Source organism: Amblyomma americanum, chromosome 7 (assembly GCF_052857255.1).
Source record: "Amblyomma americanum isolate KBUSLIRL-KWMA chromosome 7, ASM5285725v1, whole genome shotgun sequence".
Taxonomy (NCBI): domain Eukaryota; kingdom Metazoa; phylum Arthropoda; class Arachnida; order Ixodida; family Ixodidae; genus Amblyomma; species Amblyomma americanum.
The window spans coordinates 920,213-944,611 of record NC_135503.1 but is presented as its reverse complement, the minus strand read 5'-3'; the positions used below and the strand labels follow the sequence as shown (position 1 = coordinate 944,611).

The 24,399-nt window shown below is 48.2% G+C and overlaps 1 protein-coding gene across 6 annotated transcripts in view; it reads left to right on the top strand.

The window, feature by feature from the left end:
* LOC144098247 (SEC14-like protein 2) overlaps positions 1 to 17,774 on the top strand; it is a 79,391-nt gene extending 61,617 nt beyond the window's left edge. For 4 of the 6 annotated variants that reach the window (XM_077630737.1, XM_077630742.1, XM_077630740.1 and 1 more), the window contains 2 exons: positions 2,732 to 3,221; positions 17,275 to 17,774. In XM_077630737.1, coding sequence (XP_077486863.1) covers positions 2,732 to 3,221; positions 17,275 to 17,302 — 518 coding nt within the window. In that variant the 3' untranslated portion in view covers positions 17,303 to 17,774. The remainder of the gene's footprint in view (positions 1 to 2,731; positions 3,222 to 17,274) is intronic. The other 2 variants (XM_077630738.1, XM_077630741.1) reach the window with 1 other exon arrangement.
* Positions 17,775 to 24,399: the final 6,625 nt, after the last annotated feature.

Sequence of the window (24,399 nt, the reverse complement as noted above, 5' to 3'; positions counted from 1 at the left end):
CTACTACTTTCAGTGTATAATTTTCTTCCCAACATATTCCTTGCAGTCATCATGTCGCTGTACTTGAACAGACTGGATTTGAAGGACCACATCTCAAAATCATTGAGCAAAGTATGTTTTCGGCCAATTGAATGGAAGCGCTAAGAAGTCTACTAGTCCCGTTGGCTTACCAAACATTTTCCTCTGCAGATACGCAGAGTGGTGCCCTAAGTATATTTGAAGGATATTTAATTGCGAAAAGCAGAAATTCCTACTGATAGGTAAACAGCTAGAGGAGTGCCTTTTGGTAAATCAGGAGACAAACTAAATGTAACAAACTATACGCCGGTCTCCGTAATGTGTTCTTGCAGCAAAGTCATGGAAAATTTTGTTTTTAAGCACTTAACTTCGTTTCTCGAATCTAATAACTTCTTTTCAGGCGCTCAGCGTGGGTTTCGCTGCGGTCAGTCGACAGTAACTCAACTCATTCACTCAACAAATGAACTGCTACATAGAGGTATAATCAAATTGGCATGATTTTTTTTCGACTTCGAAAAAGCTTTTGGCCGGGAATCCCGCAGCAACTTATTATCAAACATTCGTTGTATTTCAAAGAATAAAAAAATTCCGCATTTTGATTAAAGCATATCTTTCACAACGCCCCCAGTATGTACAAATAGGTAACATCCGCCGCATCCAGCACCATCTATTGCTTGGGTTCGTCAAAGTTCGGTACTAGTCAGCCCACTTCTCCTTCTTGTTTACCTGTATCACTTGCAGTTTTATTCACTAGGCCGCGCTCGTTCTTTCGCCGATGGCTGCGTAGCATACCTGAAGATTCAAACACCCGCAGGCGAACTCATCCTAAATGATTTTCGGGCATCAGTTGTTGTCGCTGCTGAACACGAAACTAAATATCTCTAAAATCGCCGAAATGTCCCTGCACCACTTAAAAGAAACCCTGTACCACTTAAAACTGTCACTCAAATCAAATAGATAGGAATACAAATTACCTCGACACTAAACTGGAGTAGTCACATAAAGCACATTGTCTCGGCAGCTTCAAAGAAACTCTGACTCTTGAGACGTCGGTTAAAGTACTGCACGTTTGGAACCAAGTCCATGGCATACTCATCTCTAATACTTAAGGTCCTTAGTAAAATATGTCGATGTCGTTATAGGCCCTCACACTAAATCAGGCATTAATGCAATGGAGATTGTTCAGAGAAGAAGGATCTACAAAAAGGCGTATGGCAGGCGCATATCTGTTACTAATCTCGAGGAACGAAACGCCATTGCAACACTTGAAACGCGGTAAAAGATAGACCGGCTGAAAATGCTCGATAATATAGTCACCAAAAGAACAAAAATGGACTTACATGCACTTTGACATAACCAGAAAGACCAGATGGAAACACAATGAAACGACCCCTCAGACTATCATAACTAATGCACATCGCTTTCCTTCTTTCCCCGAACCATACAGTATAACAGAATTAACTATCGCCAGTGTCATCGACCGACTCTGTCTTCACTTCTGTCGGCGGGGAAACACTCGTAAACACTGGTCCGAGCACCATGCATCACTGAGAGTTCTTTCTGACTGCATTTGTTTTGGATCTATTTTTTCATCTTCTTCTCAATAGCTGTTTCCTTACACACGTGTGATTTTTCTACCCCCTCTGGATGTTTTTAGCTGTCCTGAGAAGTTAACTAGCTTGTTTATTTGATAGCGCGATATAATGTTTGCTTTAACGCGATAGTTTGTATGCTTTCTGGTTCATGGAGGTTTAACGTCCCACAACGACTCTGGCTATATGAGGGACGTCGTAGTGAAGGGCTCCGGAAATTTCGGCCGTTTGGGCTTCTTTAACGTGCACTGACATCGCACAGTACAGGGGCCTCTAAATTTCACCTCCATCGAAATTCGACGGCCGCGCCCGAGTCTTTCGCGTCAGCAGCCGAGCGCCATAACCACTGAGCCACCGCGGAGGCTGCTTAACGCGATAGTGTAAAAGGCCCCATTACCCAGAAAATCAGAAGTCGGTGTCGGCGTTGTGAGCGAAAAATCACGGGCCTGTCTCTATCAGGTGGTGACCAGAGAGCAACTTAGAAGGCCGGTGCGCAACCTAGGTCATGTGACATTGCGGCGTCGTCACAATCTGCCCATCGGATTGTGAGCGAACTGCCCACCTTGGCAGGTGGCAGTTAAATTAATGATTCGTCGCTCGGGGAGAGCAACCCGGGTTGCACAAGGCCCACCGGCTGCAGCATAGGTCATGGCAGGGCTGTGGCGCATCCCTTAACCGCTGCAACACTGCGCCAGGATGGGTACGAGGAATCCCGACGATCTATGAATGGAAAGTAGACAATGAGCTTCGGCATATATGGCAATATTAACCCATTACGCTATCGCGTCATAGCTTTAAGGAAGAGCTTAAGTGCGTGCTGTAATTTTTTTCCGGTTTAATGAACAATGTTCATCTTATATTTGTATGAGTGTTATCTTTTTTTTCTTGCACCCACTGGCAGTATTTGATAAATAAAAATAATACCCATTGCTCGTTCACTTTTCTTAGCCTCGGTAAATACTCTTAAAGGTTCTTTTAACGCGATTTGCATGCAATATGACGTCCGGCACCACTTGTATTACTATATCTGCATACCTTGGGCGGTCTACCTTTAAAATATGGAAGATTATTTTTTCTAAAGCCAACCACCAGTGGTTTGTTGGTCGTGCGTTGCCACGCAGAAGGGTGGAAGGCCGCTCTGGCCGACCACATGGACCTGTCCAAGCTGCCCGCCCACTGGGGTGGCACCCTGACGGGGCCGGACGGGGACCCGCGCTGTCCGCACCTGGTGTGCCCCGGCGGAGAGGTGCCGGACGAGTACCGCGACGACTTGGCCTCCAAGCGACTCTGGGGCCGCGACGGCGTGCAGCACTTCAGCGTCGAGCGCCGGGGCCGTTTCGAAATGCCCGTGGCCGTGGACCAGCCGGGCTCGCGGATTCGCTGGACCTTCCAGACGGCCAAGGGCGACCTCGCCTTCGGGCTGCGTTTCCAGGGAGAGCAGCTTCTCGAGGTTCACCGCGTGCCTTCCTGCAGCCTGGTGCCCGAGCACGGTTCGCACGTCTGCGCCCGGCCTGGAACCTGTGAGTGCGCTCGAGTAGCACATAATACTGCAGCCCTGAAGGAGAGGTCGGAACTACTGCTCGCAGCTACGCCAAGTGGTTCGTTTCGAGGGTACTAACTATGCGCACTTTTCATCTATTGCTTTCCATCCTCGTGTAATCTGCATGTCTCATTACGCAGAACCAGCCTGCACTTGTGCGCACTGTTCGGGCCAAGTCGCAGGGCGACTCTCAGTTCAGGCTGGACAGGCGTCGCCTGTACATTTCTCCCCAGCCTGGTTTTCGGAACAAACTGCAAGGAGGCCGCTACTGCCATGATTGGCGTGCACGCATGCGGATTGCCACCATCCTCGATATACATGAGTGCCGATGGTGATGCTAGTCACAAAGCGCTTCCGGTACCAGTGGCGTGGCGTTCGAAAAGGTTTACACCGGTGCAGACGACGCGTTTCCGGCTGGTTGTAGTAAGACAGAGCGGCATGCGAAGCATTTCGCGCATTGTTTGATCCGGTGCAGCTGACGCGGCAGCTTTCGATACTTCTCTTTTTCACTGGGGTAATGTCTTGTTCGGAAAGCGCGCCCTTTTCGAACAGGAATTGTTCTGGGGCAAAATCTCAGTGGTGCCAGAGCAGAAAATGTTTGACAAAACTGTGTATACACCTTGGTTGCAATCACTAGAAACGCAGGGGTCAGTTGCAGCTCTGTGCCGTATATGGCTCCGTTGGCCACACGAAGCTGTTCCCCGCGATCGGACGCCGCGTGCCAAGCAGCGCGAGTAAATGCCACCGGATGGGAGTGCTTGGACGCCGCTCCACTGGAGGCCACTGACGCAGAAATGAAATGCAGTGTGTGCGAGGCTGGTCGGCGTGTTGCGAAACCGTGCGCTTCGCGTGAGAATCAGGCGAATTTAATGCGGCTTTGGAGGATATAAAAATATATTCGTGATTTAAAATGTGGGCACCTTCTCTCCTCACTATATCACAACAGAATCAAGAACGCAGAGTGTACTGAGGCCTCTCGCGTTCTAGGAAACCATTAACGAACTCAGTGAGATTCCGGTCCGTAACACCTTTCCCCAAAAAACCAATTATTAATTATTAACATGCACATCACTGGTGATCCAAAGCGATCACAGACATTACAAACAGCGCCAAGGAAACATCGAGCAACTTTTTCTTGAGCACTATGTCGGCACTGTAGTAACGATTGAGGCGTTGAAATGACTGGAATGATTTTTAAGGTCATGCCTCCAAGGCCATTGCTGCGGTCTCAGCCTGTTCTATCTTGCATGTTGACTCACCTTTTCTGTGGTCGCCTCGGTATTTTCTTTCATGCTCTACGCAAAAGCATCCCCTCTTGTGGCTTTATTTACCGCACGAGCTCATCGCTCTCGTGAAGCTTTACGGCGCTTTCTGTCCACAGCTGATAAATCTGAAGGCTTAGCGGCTAATAAACTGTCTTAATTCAGCTTACTAGTTTGGCTTATAGGTTTAACATCCCAATGCGACTCGGGCCATGAGGGATGACATAGTGAAAGGCTTCGGATACTTTGGACTACCTGGGTTTCTTCATCGTGCACTGACAGTCCCGAGCCTCTAGCATTTCGCCTCTACCGAAATGCGACCGCCCCGGTCAGTATCGAGCCCGCGTCTTTCGGGTCAGCAGCCGAGCACCATAACCACTGAGCCACCGCGTCGGTCCAGCCACTGATGGATTCCACCATGCCATGTAGTGAGTGGTGAGGGTGGCGATAAAAACATGTCAGTTATAGCCGTCCATGATGCGCAAACTCCTCAGCCCGGGACTTCGATGGTGACGCGATTCGGCGCGGCCGCTTGACCGGCTGTGGCTGGTCCTAGCAGGACAAGGTAGCCTCCCAGGAAAAAAATGAAGAAGGTGAGGTTTCCTGGTGACAGTGTTGGGTTTTGATTGTTGCACAGCGGACAGCATTCGAGGTAATGCGCGGGGAAGAAAAGTCCCTCGTGAGAAATGTTAGGCTCCATGAGAGTCGAGAGTTTGCGCCAGGTGGTGGCGTCTGCCCCGTTGAGGGCTTTGTGGGAAGCGTTCTTCGTTGTGTTTTGTAGAACTTTGTTATGTAGCTGGGGCCCCGCAGGGGAGGTCGTTTTCTTTGCCTACAGGCCTCGTCGGATCTTGGGCTCATTGCCAGGGAGAGGCCCCGACTGTGCGAATAAGCGGGAGGCAGCTGGCGAGACAGTGCTGTAGAATGAGTCTTGCTTGGAGATGTGAAGGGTCCCTCATAGCCTGAGTCGCTTTGGGACGTTAAACTCCCATGAACCAGAGATGTGAAGCCTGGAAAAGAGCAGGGAAATTTTTGAGGAATAAATGTTTTTTTTTTCAGAGGTCAGATACGAAAACAAAAAGCATCGAATATTTCCAAATAAAATAAATAAATAAGCTTTAGGAGTTCTTACATACACTTTTTGCTTCACTTTTTTATGAACAACTATAGCGCACATCAATGAATGACTGGAGAGCAATCGTCATCGCTTGAGTGAGATACTGTTTTTGAAACGTTCTAGCTTCGAGGTTGCGGGTTTATTCCGTCACATGTGTGCTCAAAGCGGAACGTAACAACAAATAACGATCATTTGAAGTCAGGGCAGCAGTAGAACAGATCCGCTGAACATGCTTCCGCGCAACGCACACGACTCCAAACGACAAAGGTTTTTGCGCACGTAAGCGGTTTTCACCGAATACGAGCACCGTGTAGGCGCTTCTTACGGGAAGACTACGGGAACCACGTAGTGCCGCATCTAGCGACAGTCAACCCGACACGCAGTGACTGTTTGTCGATTCTCAAGGTAGTTTTCTCCATGTAATAGAACAAGAAGTTCGTTACACAAATATGACATTCACATCTGCATATTCTTCTGAATACTTATCACTGATGTTTCTACTATTCAGAAGTTAGTAATAATAATTGGTTTTTGGAGAAAGGAAATTGCGCAGTATCTGTCTCATATATCGGCGTACACCTAAACCGCGCCGTAAGGGAAGTGAAAAAGGAGGGAGTGAAAGAAGAAAGGAAGAGAGAGGTGCCGTAGTGGAGGGCTCCGGAATAATATCGACCACCTGGGGATCTTTAATGTGCACTGACATCGCACAGCACATGGGCGTCTTAGCGTTTCTCCTCCATAAAAACGCAGCCGCCGCGGTCGGGTTCGAACCCAGGAACTCCGGATCAGTATCCGAGCACCATAACCACTGAGCCACCCCGGCGGGTCTATTCAAGAATAAAAAAATGTGATTTTGTCATGTTTTCCATTTCCTCTCAAATTTATTTTAAGAAAATAAACAAAGTTTTTTTTTTTCAAGCAATGCCTGCGCGGAGAGGGTGCTTGGCATGCAGCCTGCGAGTCGGTTTCTGTGATGTCGGTTTCATTGCATGTTTATTTATCCGCTTAAGTAGCGTACTCACGGTCTAGGTGTTGTATCGCGAGTGCAATGGCGACCTCTTCAGTCCTCTTGCTCGACCGCTCACGGAGCTTCAGATTTGAATTCTGCCTATTTCGTCCGTAGCCACTATTCTCTGTTTTTGCCGGGTTCGTAGAGAAGACGGTAGGGTTCGCGCCCAATTTCCGATTGGATTCGCGCGTGCCGTCTGAACATGCTCTGGTCCTGGTGCATGTTTTTTTTTTAATTAGAGGTTCTTTCATTTTAGCCTAGATTGCAGCTGCCGTGCTTTCTTTAAGGAAATGGGGTGTTTGGCACGGGGTACCGTACGTAGTCTGTTCAGAAGGTATCGTCCAGGCCCCGTATTTCCGAGTCTGTGCTTCGATCAGTTTGTCTGCCAAATTGCGTACACCCAGCTGAAGACGCCTTCGTGTGGACATGTGGAATGGGAGACCAGGTGCCGTCTTGTACGCTAAAGGACGTTCGGTCACTACATTTCGACCCGTGAGAAGTGATGATGCGGGGCGCTGTGTATTATTTTGCTAACTATTACGGCCTGAACTTCATACAAAACAAGTCATTTTCTTTGAGCCCGCCCCGCCTTTTGCACAAGCATCGTATCGATGCGTGATCTGCTTTTGCAGTAACTGCACCGTGTAGGATGCACGTTCATTGGCTTCTAAGTAAAGGCCTTACTGTCGAATTCATAAACACACCATGACTCAAACAAAGTGCAAGCGGCCCTCGAAGCCTGTTTTGCGTTTCAGAAAACAACTTCCACTCGAATCTCTGCTTTGGTCACGCAGGTCGCAATTTGGGTTTTGCTGTATATGCTGTAAACACCGATGTTCTTTCTGAATGTTCTTGACATGGTACAACATGGCAAAATACTAATGTAATAGACAGTGACATATCGTTTAACCGTATTGAGATCAGCGAACCGGCGAAAAATTCCAAGGTGAGGGTGGATGAGTCACTAAGGTGGCAGACTGGGCATGTTGGTGATTCATAATGGTAATGTACAGCGCAAATACAGACAAGGACACACGGATTGCTGTGATCCCGTACATTCATGGCCTGTCCTATTGCCTTAAAAAGATCGGTGAACGGGGGAACGTAAAAGTTCTTTTCTCTGCACCCGGTAAGCTACAAAAATTGTGCAGACTGTCCAGGCCCACTGATTCAAAAAATCAGAACTGCAAAAAGAAGCACCGAACTAAGTTCGTTGAATGTACGCAGTCCATCGTCTACAGCATCCCTTTGAAATGTGGAAAGAGTTATGTAGGGCAAAGCGGTAGATGTTTGAATGACCGCCTCCGAGAACACTGCAATAATGTGTCTGAACGGCGAGGAGGGTTCCTGGACGCTCACTGCAGAAAATGTAAGAACGGTAATGATGACAGCGATTCTGATGAAGATTTTGTGTGTCGGCCTGTGTACAAAGATTGTTCTGTGATTGCCAAACACCGTTGCCAACTAACTCGAGAGATAGTAGAGGCTGAATTGATAGACCGGTTGAATGAGTCCTGCGTGGCCAAGTCATCAATTGCTCTAACTAACAAAGAGCTGTTATATTTGAGACAGCATATGACTCCTACTGCGCATGCGTGATGATTGCCTGGTTTTGCTATAAATACTGGTCCGAATTTCGAAATAAACCTGTTGCAAGTCAGCGCTCGTGTGTTCCATGTCATTCTTTCTTGTGTCCTTGTCTGTATTTGCGCTGTACATTACCATTGTGGATGAGTCACCAAGGAGTCAAGTGAACGGGTCTGCCCTCGGGTCGCCGGACGAAGCGGTTGCAAGGTCAAGCTGGTCATAAGTGAAAAACGGCTGCGACCTCGACAGACGTCTCGTGTTTCGGACATGCGGCGGGGGAGTACGGGGTCGTTCATTCACCTGCTGGGAGTCTGCGTGCAATTCCTTTCCCACGGAGGCACCGAACAGAAGACTTGCCGCAGTGGTGAAATCGACGCGAAAGTGTTCGGTGACTCAGTCTTTAACCATTTACATCGACCGAGTTACAACAGAGCATCGGTACCACCCCCTGCCGTGGGTGGTAGCACCAGTCATCTTGCACAACTGGCCACCTGATTAGAGGCCCGTGTACTGTGCGATGTCAGCTCACATTAAAGAGCACCATGGGCAGTCGAAACTTCATGAAAGACGGCTGCGACCTCGACAGCGGCCTCGTGTTTCGGACTCGTACTCCGCCCGCCGCATGTCCGAAACACGAAGCTCTGTCGAGCTCGCAGCCGTATTTCAGTTGACCCTCCAGCCGCGCATCACACTTGGTCCGGCGACCCGAGGGCAGACTCTTCCACTTGACTGCTTGGTGACTCATCCGCCTTCACCTTGTCTGCTAGGGTTTCTCTCAACAGCGGCCCCGAAGGACGGGGGAAGGAAGGTGCAGCCGCTCGTCCGAAGAGCGGCGCCCTTGAGTGGAGGCGAGTTTGTGAATTAGGTCTTCTAAGTGACTCCTAGTGAGGGACCACTTCTCAGCGGTTGTTTTTACGCGATAACGCTGAAGGCCTCGTGGTGCGGAAAATCCAGGGTTCGGCGTTGTGAGCAAAAATTCACGAGCATGGCTCTGACAGGTGGTGCTCTGAGTACACCTAGGTCACGTGACCGTCCAGCGTCATCACAATCTGCCCAACGGATTTGAGCAAACTACCCACCGTAAAAGGTAGCAGTTAAATTGATCGCTCGGAATGATCAACCTGTACCGCACCGCCGGGGGCACCTGTCATCGCAGGGCATCGCAGGGCAGTGGCGCATCACTTAACCGCTGCGCCAGGAGAGGCACGAGGACTGCCAGGGACGTACGAATGTAATGTAGAGAACGACATTCTGCATATATGGCAATTAACCCTGCTACGCTATCGCGTCATACCCTTAAGGCGGAGCTTAAATGACAATTAGTAGCTGCCATTTTAACGTGATAGCGCTAAGGAGCCCGTGTCGCAGAAAAACCGGTGTCGCCATCGGCATCTGTTGTCGGCGTCGTTAACTGTGAGCGCAAAATCCACCAAAAATCACCAGAGAAGCAACCTAAGGGGCCACCTAGGTCGCGTCACCTTGTGTCGTCATCACAAATTGCACATCGGATTGTGAGCAAACTGACCGCCGTGGCAGGTGGCGCTTAAATTAACGGCTGGTCGCGAGAGTTTTCTCGGAAGAGCAACCTGGGTCGCATAAACCTTACCGGTGACAGCATCTGCCGCCGACGGGCAGTGGCGCATCGCTTAACCGCTGAACCATTGCGCCATGCAGAATGGTATGAAGACTCCCAGATATCTTGTGGGATCGGCAGCTCCGTCTGAGACAGGACCGCTCCGCTAGGTCGGGCCACAGCTGCGGCCGCGAAGAATAACACACCGAGGAAATAGTCCAGCAGGCAAAGGTGTCTATTGGGGAGCTCACCAAACTGGTGGCCTCCTCGGTACAGCAGCACTGGCGGCAGGCGGGCGAGCAACGCAAACGGAGTGGCGTCACCTTGACAGCCGCGGCAGCCAGCGTGGTCCAGACCCGTCCGCCTGCATCGCCGTCGCTCCGTCGTCTCTCCTACCGCCAAATCTGCCGCCAAGAGGTGGGGGAGAGGAGGTCCGTGCCTCCCCCGTGTTTTCCCCCGCTGCCCCTTGGAGGGAAGATGAGGGGGGAGGAGCTGCAGCCGCGGTGTGCCCCAAGAGAAGAGTCGCGCTCGGCGGGCGAGGGAAAAACAAATTCCCACAATCTGTGAACTTGAATTCAAGAAGAGACAGCAATTCCGCATACGGGTGCATGAACCCATTAACTCTATCACGTCATACCATTTTGGAGGAGCCTAACTGTACCCTCTTATTTTTCCGGCTGCACATGCGAGTCCGCAGACTTTCGCATATATCCTTGCACCACGTCTATTGCTTCTTTCAATGGGTCTTGTATGTTCCCGTCGGGGACATTTTTTGTCGTCCATAATGTTACATCATTCGCGTAGAGGCCATGGTGTATTCCGGGAATTTGATCGAGTAGCGGAGGTAATTCGGCCATGACGACGTTAAAGAGAGTCGGTGACATTGCAGATACGCCTGTGAGCGTGATCGTGTAGGACTGATGCTCCCCAATGCTTATGGTGATCTTGCGGTTTGCTAAACGGCCCGCACCTAGTTAGACTCGTTCGACACAGTGCGACGTACGAGGCAGCCAGCTTCGGCTTCGTGGTCTGCGGTATCGAATGCCCTTTTAATGTCGCTGATGGCCCAGCTACGCCTAACTGGACGGTGGTGATTTACTTCTTTCAGCTGCAGGAGGAAGTCTTTTTGGCCCGAACCCAGACATGGTGTCGGAGAAAAATCGTTGCCCCTCCAGATGGCGAGTGAGGCGCGCGAACAACACGTGCTCAAAGAGCTTTCCAGTGCACGATGTTAACGATATGGGCAGGGGTTATTCAGCGGCAAGGCCTAGCCAGGTTTTGGAATTGGTGTAATCTCCTCATGCGTCCATTCTTGATGATTATACCCGCTTTCCATGCCTCGTTGTAGTAAGCGATTAGGTTAGTGATGGCATGGTCGTACAGGCTTTTGAGGACTTTGTACTCAATATTTTCCGCTCCTGAAGCCGTTCTCCCCGTAATCTTGATAAGTGCCACTCTAACTTGGGCCTCAGTTATTTCTTCTTTGAGCTGTGTGCTACCCTCGTTTGTATGGAGGTCGTGTGCTGATGTCGCAGTCTGGCTAGGAGAGTTGCCTCGTCTGGCTGCTCTGTGTGCGGAAGCGTGCCCTGCTCGTTTCCGATCTCGCCGTTCGCGGTGCTTCTTGAAGCCGGTCACAAAACCCACGAGGAAAAAATTCCAATTCATTAATACTCCGGCTCCAGTTCCAGCGGCGAGGACCGGCGTCATCCGCTCTGTCTCACAGTGGGACACCAGCGGAGATGTCAGTCGGTGTCCGCACACTCCGGCTTTGTAAACATGCCGGTCATCTTGATCTGCTTGTAAGTGGGCAAACTATGCAAATGAGAATATGCGCCGCGAGTGATTCTGGACCTGCAGCTGTACATAGCGCAGCGGCTCTGGGGATCGTGTCGGCACGGGTCTCGTCCTGCAGAGCACCCGCTCGTAGCCCGGCCCATATCCGACAGCCAGAGTGTTCTCTTCTCTCTCATATCTGCAGCGAAAATATTATTTTTTTTTCGCTACGGCTGCAGCGGCAACGCCCCAGCCGACGCCACTGACACGCTTGCTGGAGCGAAGACAAATTTCAGGGGAGGTGTTATGTGACAAACGTCTGAATAGCTAATGGCGTCCGGGCGACACACGAAGTTTTCTGACGAGGCAAAACGTTTCGCGCGACGGCGCCGCTCGTAGCTTGCTGTTCGCCTGGGCCTTCGGACGATATTCCACACGCATGGAGTTCAGCCTTTAAGCAATGCACCGCCTTGGAGGGGATAAGCCCGTCTCGATGCACAGCAGAGCGAGGCGGAGGATGGAGAGAGAACGTGTGATTATGAAGAAGTTATCGGGAGCATGTTAGTGTTCATAGAGCTAAGTGGAACCGCTGCGACTTCGCCAGGGGGACGAGAAAGGACGGGCGAAGAGGAGGCGGGCGCAGCGCGTGGTCGAGGTGGGCAGAGCGAGTTTGCCGGGAAGAGAACTGAGGCCCGACTGACGCGCCCGGGTGAGAATTCCAAGCTGAATAAAACTACGCGGGCGTTTTTAAAAAGCGAGGTGTGAGGCGGTGTGAACGGCAAAGCCATGATCAGCGGTAGAGAATGGCTCCAGGAGAAGGTGCTCCATCGTCTCGTCGCTGCAGAGAGTGCATGCAGCTGAGGCGGAATGCGCGCTCCACCGCATACTGTGCAACCGGGGTCGTCGAGGTGCTGCAGCGTCGTCGGCGGGAAAGGGACGACGCCAAGTCCTGCTTTTCGGCACACGTCTCAGCAGTCGTTGTAGAAGGGGCCACGAGCGCCAGTCTGCACTGGCGGCTCGTGTCTGGAAGGACGGTAACCGCCTGGAGGGTGCATCTATCCGCCTGTTTAATCTCAACATCCGGCGTGATCCGGACTGCTGGCAGGACGGTGCGGACCTCACGACGCTCATCGAAGAACTCTGCTGCAACAGGTGCTGACGGCGATGGGGCGCCGGAGAGCGGTGCGCTCAATCCGCTCCACGTGCCGCAGAGCGCATGCTGTGCGGCCCGAAGCAAAGTATTATTGCCGGTCCACATCGAGCTTCTGCCATTGGCGTGGTTTGAGGTGGACAAGCTTCTCGCATGTTTCGTTCGATTGCTTTTAAGGCGGCGAAAAGCGGGCGCGATTCATTGCGGCGCGTCGTTGCGAACGGCGGCCGGCCGCAGCTCGTCGCGTGCGTCCAACCTGCTCGACGTCAACGACGGGCAGACGACGCACAGAGCGCCAGCGTTATGTTGGGCCGCGCTTCCTCAGGGCCGGCCTGGATGCCGGCGTCGTATTCTTTGTTGAAGTTCGTAACAAGCCCTGGGTTAGATGAATGTCAAAAATGCCACCGCAGCTTGGTTCCCTCATTCAGTGACTAATGTGACGAAGCTGGAAAATGTTCAGCGGACGCACCGATTCACCAACTAGCCCCGCGGCAAATAACGATACTATCATTCAGAGCGTAACAAGCATGACTCAGATTTTTATTTCTCTTGATTCACAACTGCTACAAGATAGACTTCTCATAATACCTATGTGAAAAAGATATGTGAAAATAAAAAAATTGGCTGCATCGTGCGAAAATACATGCGCTTTCGATCGAAAGCGGGCAAAGGAATCCCTCCAGTGCACGTAACTAATCGAGAAAGCCAAATTTCGTCGAGCCACAGCGGCGAGGGTAGTCGCGTTTGCGAAATTCTAAAAACTTATATGACTATTACTAACGACCGCCTACAAGTCTCAAATTACAAGCAGTAGCCTAGCTATTCTAGTTAAAAAGTTGATTATCATGCATTAATTAAGCGGCTAACTACTTAGCATTATTTAAATGTTTTTTGATGACTGCCAACGCAGGTATCATTGCACCGCAGAAGCGGCCTTCATACCTGGAAAAACCTACTTTAAAAAATATTGGTTCACCTTCGCTGAAACACCCGGTACCTAGATTTCACGATAGCGTTCGGTTGCGTCAACCACAAACTTGTTTATAAACTGGGATCGTGTGGTTTTATGGTTTTCTTAGAATATCATCCAAATTAATTAGGTTATTGAAACAGACGCAGTCAGTTTGCTGCAATTGATGAAAACAAATCGCGCATTTGTCGGATAAAATATCGTGCTCTCCAAGGCAGCGTCCTTGGTCCGGTGGTTTGTTCATTATATAATTGATACTGTTCTTTATTTACGCATACGACTGCACCGCACAAGTGGAAGGAATGGAGTTTGAAAACATTTTAAGGCAGGAAAGCTCTTCAGGGTTGGTCATCGAACAATAGCCTTGTTGTAAATGAATCAAAAACAAAATGTGTCCTCTTTTGCGCACCAGGGTCTCGAGCAGGTGCCCGAAAACATTACACAATCGTAGCCAAAGAAACATGTTAAAACATTGGAAGAATTTTCTCAGAAAACGTGTTCTGCGAAGAAATAAACTTTACATGTGCATAAATCATAAAAATAGGCAGCATGCTCAACAGACACCGGCACACACTTCCTGTCGCCTTAAAAAAAAAAAAAACTCATAGGCACTTGTCTTTTCTTTTCTTATCAAACTTACTGTTCGCCAGTGTGGGGAACTACGTCAGCAAGGAATCTGAATAAATTAACTGCTTTACGAAACAAAACCGTGCGAGCAATACAAAATGCTCATTTTCAAGAACATACAAATTTTTTTTACAAAAAAAATACTTCAAGTTACAGATGTGTATAACCATGAATTATTTATTTATTTTATTTATTTGTATGGTACTGCAGACATTTTTGATCTAAGCATAAAAAGCGGAAGTACAGACATGGAATGTTTACACTGCTCTGTATGAAAGCAGTGTACATAAATATGCATATGCTTTAAAATTCATGCGCGTAGATATAAAACACTTCAAATACGTCGTCGTCATCTCTAAAAAGACCACAAAACAAAGTGGGAGAAGCCACTCTCAATATTAAAAAAATATTATTAATCGGGTTGTTAAAGTTTTCACATTTGAAAAACTTCTTGAGATAGTATGAGCTCCATTCACAGGTTGTTTTCGGAAAATATGAAAACTTGCGAGAGTGTGTTTTTGCGAAGTGAGGAGTCAAGCCGTGTGTGTCGCGTTTTGTGAGTTTACGATGGGGTAGCATAAGGCGTTGCCGGGATGGCAAACTTTCGCTGAATCAAGGAGGGCGAAAATTCTATCCTTGCTATCGTTCTTCGGGTACATGGAATTTATTTTTTTTTTCGTAAGCAGGGATGGAGACCCAGAATTCCTGTATTTGGTGTAGATGAAGCACGCAGCTCGTCTTTGAACTTTTTATAACTGTGCAATCTCTGTTTTCTTTTTATGCGAGGGTCCCACACCACGGCGACGTACACGAGTTTCGGCCTAACTATCAATTCATGAGCTAATTTCGTCACATTAATTGGTGCTCCCCTTAACCTGTGCCTTAAGAACCAGTTTTTTCATTAAAGGTGAAGCTATGTGGCAAATGTTTCACTCCAGGTAAGTTGGTCGTTAATGATTGCGCCTAAATATTTGTACTTCGTAACCTCATTCACAGATGTAGAATTGAGAGTGCAGTCAGATATTAGACACATCTTCTTCCTTGTGATGCGCATAGATACTGTCTTCTCAAAGTTCAGCGGCATTCCCCATTTTCTTACACCAAGGCGAAACATCGTTTAAAGCAGTATGAGGCTGATATGAAACAGAGCGTATTTATTTAAATAACTTGCAGTCGTCAGCAAAAAGGTTAACCTTAACACCTCCATCGATAGAAGAGTCTGAATCGTCCATGCAGAACAAAAACAAGAAAGAACTGAGCTGACCTCGAGTGGAAGGGACAGAAATCCGTCGAGCTCCACATACTGTGCCGTAAGCAAGCAGCAATCCATGTTATGAGTGCTGCAGCTACTCCAAATTTTATATAAGTTTCAGTATTAGTTTATGGATTGGAACGTTGTCGAATGCCTTACTAAAATCGAGATATATGACGTGCCCTTGTTCTGATTTAACTAATACGGCACTAAGGGAGTGAACAGCTGTGATTAATTGCGTGACGGTTGAAAATCCCTTTTTGAAACAATGTTCATATCGACTGAGAGCTTAATTTGTATTTATAATCTGCATTATATGATTTGCGACAATGTGTTAAATGAGCTTACAGGAAGAACAAGTTACGGAGACAGGACGGTAGTTCCCCACTGAAAAGCGGTCTCCGTTCTTCTGAATAGGCACAATCCTGTCTGTGAGCCAATCAGGAGCTAATGGAACTGACAGCAGTCATTCGCGGAATATTTTGCTTAAAAAATAGGCTTAAGAAACGCCTTAAGAAAGCATTAGGTATACTATCAGGACCAGCAGAGCAGTTCGGATCGAGTCTAAGAAGCATCTCCACTATGCTATGAAATCATTTTACTTACCTTTTGTTCAGCTTAGAAAAACCCAAAGCGTGTATCCATATCGACGCCAACCCCCGTGCCAAACATCACGCAGAAATTATGCTCGGGCAAGCTGTACCCTGCGTAAAATTAATTATCTCGATAAACAAGGCATCAATGTACTGTTGCTAAATGATCGATGCCTGGGTGAGCTATTCCTAGGATCATTGTACATCTCATTTTACTAGAGAGAATTGTGCTAATTAACCAGTGCCATCATTAGTGCCATCTTGATCTTGCGTCAGAAATTGACTTATTTCCTTCATTCAGGCACCTTCTCTCTTTGCTTACATATTTATAACCATGCATGCTAATTTATGCGGCCTTTTCCCTCTATATTTTATGCGATCATGAATCATGAGTCTGAATGGTATCTTTATTTTGGAACCCAGTGCATCGATGACATGTTTCCTTATTTATTATTGGAATTTTTGCTTTCTGATTATTAATTATACGTAATGCACTTGCAACAGCTTGTGGCCGCGCAAGGGATGGACGACGCTCTTGTCAAGCTCTGCAGCAGCAGATTTTTCTCCACCACCCTTTTCACCACCGGCACTTTGTTGGTGAAATAAACATTGATTGATTGATTGATTGATTGATTGATTGATTGATTGATTGATTGATTGATTGATTTCCTAAAAATGAGCCGCCGCGGTGGCTGAGTCGTTATGGCGCTCGGCTGCTGGCCCGAAAGACGCGGGTTCGATCCCGGCCGCGGCGGTGGAATTTCGATGGAGGCGAAATTCTAGAGGCCCGTGTACTGTGCGATGTCAGTGCACGTTGAAGAACCCCAGGGGGTCGAAATTTCCGGAGCCCTTCACTACGGCGTCTCTCATAGCCTGAGTCGCTTTTGGACCTTAAGCCCCCTTAAACTAAACCATCCTTAAAAAAACTAATTTTTTCCAGACGCTTTGCTGTCAAAAACCACTAGTGGCGAGTCTTGAGAAATGTACACGACACATAGCAAAACACGTTCGTTCGTGCGAGCTATGGCGTTCATATGTGAGCCAGCCGAGCTCAGCCCAGTTCTTGTCTGAGTTCTCAAGCGCGATCACGAGGGGGCGAGGCGGCGGTTCACGAAATAAGGTTCCGTTTACTTCTGCTCCAGTGAGTGTCGGGGTGAGAGCGGACAGAGTTTTGTGCACTGTGCCGTTACCATTTCTGTGTGCGTTTTTCGCAGACGTGCTGCAGTTCGACAACTCCTCTAGTTGGATGAGCGGCAAGGAGGTGGCGTACGAAGTCCAGGTTGTCCCGCCTCCGCCACCGGCCAGCTGATGCAGTGGGTGCCGACGCAGGTCGCCGCCACATGAAGCACCCGCGTGCCCGCGCCTTACCTCAGTGGCTGTATCTCAGCAGCAGCTGACACTGTCCCGGAACAGTCGCTGTTGACCGAATCAGACGCACACAACTTCTGGATGCAGAACTGTTCATTTTCGAGAAAAAAAAAATTATTCTCCCGGAGCGCCAAATAGAGCAGCGCGTTCTGTGGCCTATCCTCCCCTCATTTCTTTCAGTATGGCGGTGCGAAGAATCAGAATTTCGGAAGAGAGCGCCAAAGCATAAGGAGACGTTACGGCACTGCGCTGCATTCGAAGATTTCTGTAATGAGTGGAGGGAAGATCGGCCAACTTGTGGCGTATGAAAAGCACGACAAATAAAGCCTGAATTATGTTTAATGTGCTTGGCAGAATTCTTATCATGATTCGAGCTTATCCTGTGCACAGCTGGGAAGATGCTGGAAAACACGTGCACTTGCGCATTTTCGTGGCCTTAAAATTAGAGGGGACACTTGTTGTTAAGACGTCTTCGTCCTTGTCTCCGCTGTGTTGTCATATACTTAAGCTGCGCCTTAAGTGTATGGCGCGATAGCGTAGTGGGTTAATTCCCATATACGGAGGTCATTCTCTACTTCACATTAATAGATCGCTGCGAGTCCTCCCACCCCTCCTGGCGCAGTTATGTTAAGCGATGCGCCACTGCCCTGCGATGGGCCTTGTGCGGCACGAGCTGCTCTGACCAATCATTTACTGCCGCCTGCCACGGTGCGCAGGTTGTGATGGCGCCGCAGGGTCACGTGGCCCAGGTAGCCTGCCTGCCTTGCATTCTGCGCACCACCTGCCAGAGTCGTGCTCGAAATTTTTCGCTCAGACGTCATATTTTCTGGGCAACGGGGCCTTTAACGCTGTTGCGTTAAAAAAAAAAAGAAGGAAGCATCGAGCTGAATCAAGCGCAAAGGCTCATCGCAGTGGAGGACAGGCGTCCAAAGGGCACGCACGCATGGGGCGGCTGACGTCTTTGTTCAGAAACCGTGCTTGCCGTTCCCTGGCTGCGTAGCCTGTTCGTATTTTTTTGTTTCATTCCAGATGTTTGGCTAGTTTGATTGCCTGGGCTAGTTGGTTATTCAGACTTGGAACGAACACAGCGTAAAAGGGGCAAACACAGAAGAGAAGCCGCAACAACGCAAAGAACGCAACTGCCAACTGATTTATTTTGTGAGCTACTGACATTTATATAGGTGCTCAAATCGCATGTCAAACTTGGGCGGCGCCAGCTATCTGTGACAGACTGGATTTTAACGCGGTTTCCTCGCCTCTTTGGTTGTGAAAGGTAGCTAATGTCAATGTGACCACCAAGAAAGAAAAAGGTGTGTCAAGGAACAGCGCATGACATTGAACCGGGCACGTAAAGCTCGTCAGCCTACTTTACTTTCACACATATTTCCCCTGAAAATCGGGCTCAGCCGCGCAAACTCTGTCATCACACGCTGGCACAGACACCGTCGGGGGCTCTTGCCCGCTACTCCTCTGCCTCGCGGCGGCTTTCCTTCGCGGTGCTCCGCATATGTCTTGTTTGCCCCGGCGGTAGGCTTTGTCAAAGGCCAGTCTACCGGCGCGGTGAGAGATTTCAGCGATATGTATGGGGCCCTTCTGCGTCTGGCAAAAAGAAAACAAAATCACGAAAAAAATGCAGCTAAAAATCATTTAGTGGTTGTAGTCGAATACCATGTTGTGAACCATGCATTTTAATGACTAACGCATAATATGATCGAAGAAAACATGAGATTCAAACATGTCCAGCTTTCTTGGGCAAAAATTTTGAAAATTGAAAAATTTTAATCCACTGTTATGGAAATATTGAAGGTAATGGTCTATTTTTCTAATATGTAGCAAAATCTTTCTTTTAAAGTGTGTCCAGCGATTGGATCATACAGTTAAGACTGCCATAGAAAATCAATGGGGGACTCTCTTGACGCTAGCAAAAACATGAATAGAAACAAAATAAATACAAGATTGCCGTCCGGTGACCTGCGGATATATTGATTGTTATAGTGAAATCTTACTATAGTATATGAAAACATTGGGTTCATAAAAGGTTTCCCGCTCAAAAATTCCTTTGTCCAGAATTGCTGGGTATGTTAGTGTTTATACTCCTATAGAAGAAAAAAAAATGAAAGTGGCCTAATTCTGTTAAACCGATGCCACGCGGTAGCTTTTTCCTGCTTCACTATGGATTCACTTGCCTTATTTTGATTTTTTAATTCTTATACCTTGCTCCACCGTCGGATTAAACTCTCGGTTTGCAAGTTTGAACCATTTGTTCAGTCACGCATTCTTCTCTGTTTACACCTATTCTGATAGACACCGTTTTGTGGTCCGTGAAGTAGTTGACTAGGGTTTGCAGTTCGACTGTGACCGTCTTTTCAGAGGGCACTCGTTCGAAGGCGAGATCTATTAAGGGGAAAGCCTTTATAGGCTCATGACTCGCCAGCGGGGATGTTCGCAGAAAAGTGTCACACTATAGCTATCAGTCAAACGTGGTTGAGGTGTCCACCGAGATTTCGAGATCTGAGAGCTAGTGCGTCCTTTCCTCAAAAAGCATGCTTTCGCATTCCTCCACGTAAACAGACAAAAGTCCTCACAGTGAAATAGTAATTAGTAAATTAATGATTAGTTACTTAGTAATTAGTTATTAGTAATTTGGTGATTGATAATTGACAACTTAATTAGTAATTAGTTCATTAGTAATACTAGCGGTGGTTGTAGTATGTCGTAACTGGGAACTCATTATGCATTAATTCTATTAGCACTGTGCATGCGCTCCCCAGGCAAACTTGCCACACGCCTCGTGAACGCAGATCTGGAAGGACGCCGCCTAAACGCCCACCTGTGTCTCCAGCAACCAAGCGTGCGCGCGCCAATGATCGTTAGCGAAAGTGTCGTGAAGAAAACAATTGTGTAGCCCTCAAACATTATCTTCACATATGAGCGACACAAGCACCAACACCGCGCTTTACGTCAACAAAGTGCCCCCCTGAATTTTTTGCAGTGTCTCATTGCGTAGTGGGAATGTTTTTCTTTTTATTTCATTATATTTTACTTGTAATTTTCGAAATACGTTTCACTATACTAAAACAGAACACATACAGTTGCCATAAAAAATACAGCGGCGATCCGCCTACAAACGGGTTAGTCTGCTTGCGTGGGCCCAGCTTCGTGATGCGGCTCTTCAATTTCGTCCCTTTCTTTGCCCACGTTTCATCATGCCTATACTGTATGGCGACCTGCCTACTTCTTTGGACACGCGGGAATGTAGTGAAACGCCAATGCATTTCGCCACCGCGCATGGCGAAGACTTAGGCTACGTCTGGCAACCGTGCCTGATCGTTCTCCAGTGGAACAAGGCATCCGGATCGACCATGTCATCAACACTCACTGTCGATAAGGGCTGCTGGCTTGCGTCGGAACTTTTCAATGGGCGTGGGAGCAGCTTCGTGATGCGGCTCTTCAATTTCGTCCGTTTCTTTGCCCAGGTCAGTCAAGGCTCTTGTCTATATGCGAGTAAACCGGACGGTGTCTGCGTGTTGCTGTTCCCACGCCAGGGAGTACCATTGTCTTTGCTACGCGAGTGTCTCGTTGTTGGTAAAGAGCTTCTTCTGCTTTGCGGTGATGTGGAAGAAAACCCTGGACCCAGTGCGTGTGCCCAAGACGCCGATGTTCAGGGGAAGCAGCTAAGTGATATGCTTTCCTTACTGCAGGATATGAATACACGAGCCGCTAAAATGGAGGTTGTTTTATTCAGCATAGTGAATGAATAAAAAAGTCAGCCGGCAATTCAGAATCACCTATAAGATATTGATAGAAGCCTAACTGTGGTCGAACGCAAAACTGCTGCCTCTGAATCGCTTCTACAGGAATGTCAGTGACTGCGATGCTTTGCCCAGAACCTAGCCAGTGAAAACTTTAAAATCAGGGTTAGTCAGGCACAGCTCCAAGATAGGCAGCGCCATGAATCAATCTTCCGTTTTATGGCCTGCCTGACCTCAGTTCTGAACCTTGGACCGAGACTGAAGAAAAAGTTGTTAATCTACTTTCATCTCCCTTAATTTTTTCCAGCACCGGAGATGCCGATTAAACGGGCTTGATAGTTTCTTCGAAAATAAATGCAGACCAGTCAGTGCGAAATTCTTGTCTTATAAGTCAAGACAAACAATATGCTTTTCAAGTTCCAAACTCAAAAATGATCAAATCAGTTTAAGTGAAGATTACTCTCTTCTGATGCGTCAGGCGAGGAAAAAACTGTTCGTATTTGGAATATCTCAAAAGTCTGAATTCAAACTGTGCTACAATAAGCTTTCCATGAGCAATACGTGTTGCAGCTACAATCATCTTAGTGACAGAGTTTTTGAAGGTCGTATTGTTACGTTTTTTATCCGAAACTTCCACATATTAGGGGCGCGTGAGGGGTGATGGGCACCGATCTGCAGTCCGGAGCTCATTGTCATTTTTGTATACTAACATTCGAGGTGACCTGAAAGACGCGGGTACGATCCTGGCCGCCCGCCGGTTGAATTTTGATGCAGGCAAAATGGTAGTGGCCCGTGTACTGTGCGATGTCAGTGCACGTTAAAGAACCCCAGGTGGTCGAAATTTCCGGAGCCCTTCACTACGGCGTCTCTCATAGCCTGAGTCGGTTTGGGACGTTAAACACTATAAACGACACCAAACCTAACATTCGAAGTGATGAACTTCGTGATGAACTTTTCGCGACTATCGATGCATATGACGCGGACATTGTTTTCCTTAAAAACCTGGCTCTCTGAGAAAGTTGAGAGCTCTGAAATTTTTCCTTGTAGCAAGCGCTTTCTCACTGATCGGTGTGACAGGGGTGAAAGAATAGCAGATGGCGTTTTGATAGCCGTTGCTGACACTCCATTTTCTTCTCTTGTTCATGTTGCTGCCAGATTAGAACTTCTCTGAGTGGATCTGCGCACGCACAACTTAACTGATTTCGGCCGTTCGCTATCGTCCTCCCTCGTACGGTGTCGTTGAAGAACTTCATGGTGCTGTTTACGCGATTACCGTTCGTTTTCCACATGTTCCTCTTGTTTTATTAAGAATAATAATAATAATTGGTTTTTGTGGAAAGAAATTACACAGTATCTGTCTCATATATCGTTGGACACCTGAGCCGAGCCGTAAGAAAAGGGATAAAGGAGGGAGTGAGAGAAGAAAGGAAGAAAGAGGTACCGTAGTGGATGGCTCCGGAATATTTTCTACCGCCTGGTGATCTTTAACGTGCACTGACAACGCACAGCACACGGACGCCTTAGCGTTTTTCCTCCACAAAAACGCAGCCGGCGCGGTCGGGTTCGAATCCTGAAACTACGGATCAGTAGCCGAGCGCCCTAGCCACTGAGCCACCGCGGGGGGTGTTTTATTAAGAAGGTGACTTCAATTTTCCAATCATTTTGTGGCCCAATGTGCGCTCTTATGCCTGAGGCTTTTGCTGCTGAGTGTGATAGTTTTGTGTGTTATGTGTACTGATTTTAATCTGTCACAACTTGCCACTCAGGCTACTCGTATTACATCTTCTTCCTCCAACTTGTTCTTACAACTTCACCTAATCTTGTCGCGCCCATACATCTTGCTTTCCAGGCTTGAGTGACCACTGTATGCTTCATTTTTCACTGAACGTTGTGACATCGCACCAGAGTAACACTTCCAAATATACCCGCGACTACAAAAATGCAAACTTCGAGGCCATAAATTGCGAACTTGCTGTTTTTATTGACGAATACTTGCCCTCATTTCACGACCGATCAGTTGTAACTAAAAGCTTTGTAAGCTTAAAATTGCTTCCTTGACTAATTTTTATGTGCCGCTGAGATTTGATTCTTCATTAAAATACGGCTCTCTAACGTAAGGCATCTGATTCGCTCGGCTAAAATTTCCAAGTCACTGCCCCTGTGGGAGGCATATCACTCCGCTGCTTCTGTCGACTTATCAGCGCTAAAACAAACTAAGGAATTGTTTTTTAGTCCTACTCTTCCTCCACCCCGCAGGGGGCTTCGTGGAGATGTTGGTGAGCCGCGACACAACTGGTTCCTGAGCATCCGCAGGGACATCCCGGCACAGGGATGATGGTGAGCAGTATACATCACCACGGACCCGAGCACCCGCACTTCGCCGTGCGTGGCATCGCCGTGTCCGGGAAAAGGGGATCCTGGTGGTTGAGCCGATGCCGAGCGCTTGGACCTTTGAGGTCCCTCGCGGAGGTAACACGCCACTTTTCCCCAGGTTCCCGTAGACGCCTGACCCGACCGGGGGAAATCGGCAGACGCCTTTTGTCTTTTACTTTCCTATCTTCTTTCTCACAACTGGCCTGTCTCCTATTCCCTTATCGTTCTGTAGTGATAGCTACATTACGGTAGCACTTCGAGCCTTCAGCGTGGCGGCGCCGCCACGTGGTCACGTGATTGGTTACGTGATGCGGATCAGCTGCTGCTGCTGCTGGCGGCGCGGCGAGTCGACGAAATTGAGCTGCAACAGCTTTGCGCATGCGCCGTGTCAAGTGGGACGAAAATGAAGGAACGCCCAGCGAAACGGAGCGGCGAAAGACTGACAGCAATTAAACTGAGCAAGTTCCGCTCGGCCAGCTGTAGCTATCGCGTCACTCCAGGTTTAACCAAAGCTAAACCACCGCCAATATTTTTTTCACCTTTTATAGTAGGCTAGGGTTAACCTTGCGTGGCTAACTACCCTGAGTTGCGTCATATTTGGTTACAGTTGGGGTGTACAGCTGTCGTGGGCAGGGCTTGCTAGCAAGTTCCTGTCCCGTCCCCGTGTAGGCCTCCACGGTGGGCGGCTGGCACCATTACCGAAAAACTTTTATGGCTCCCCCTTTCCAAGCATAATCGCTCTCTCAAAAGAGGATGGAACGCTTTTTTCTTGAAAAAAAAATAAAGGTATTATTTCCGAAATTTCATGTTGTCCATAGTGAAGCAGAAGATAAACAAGCAAGACTC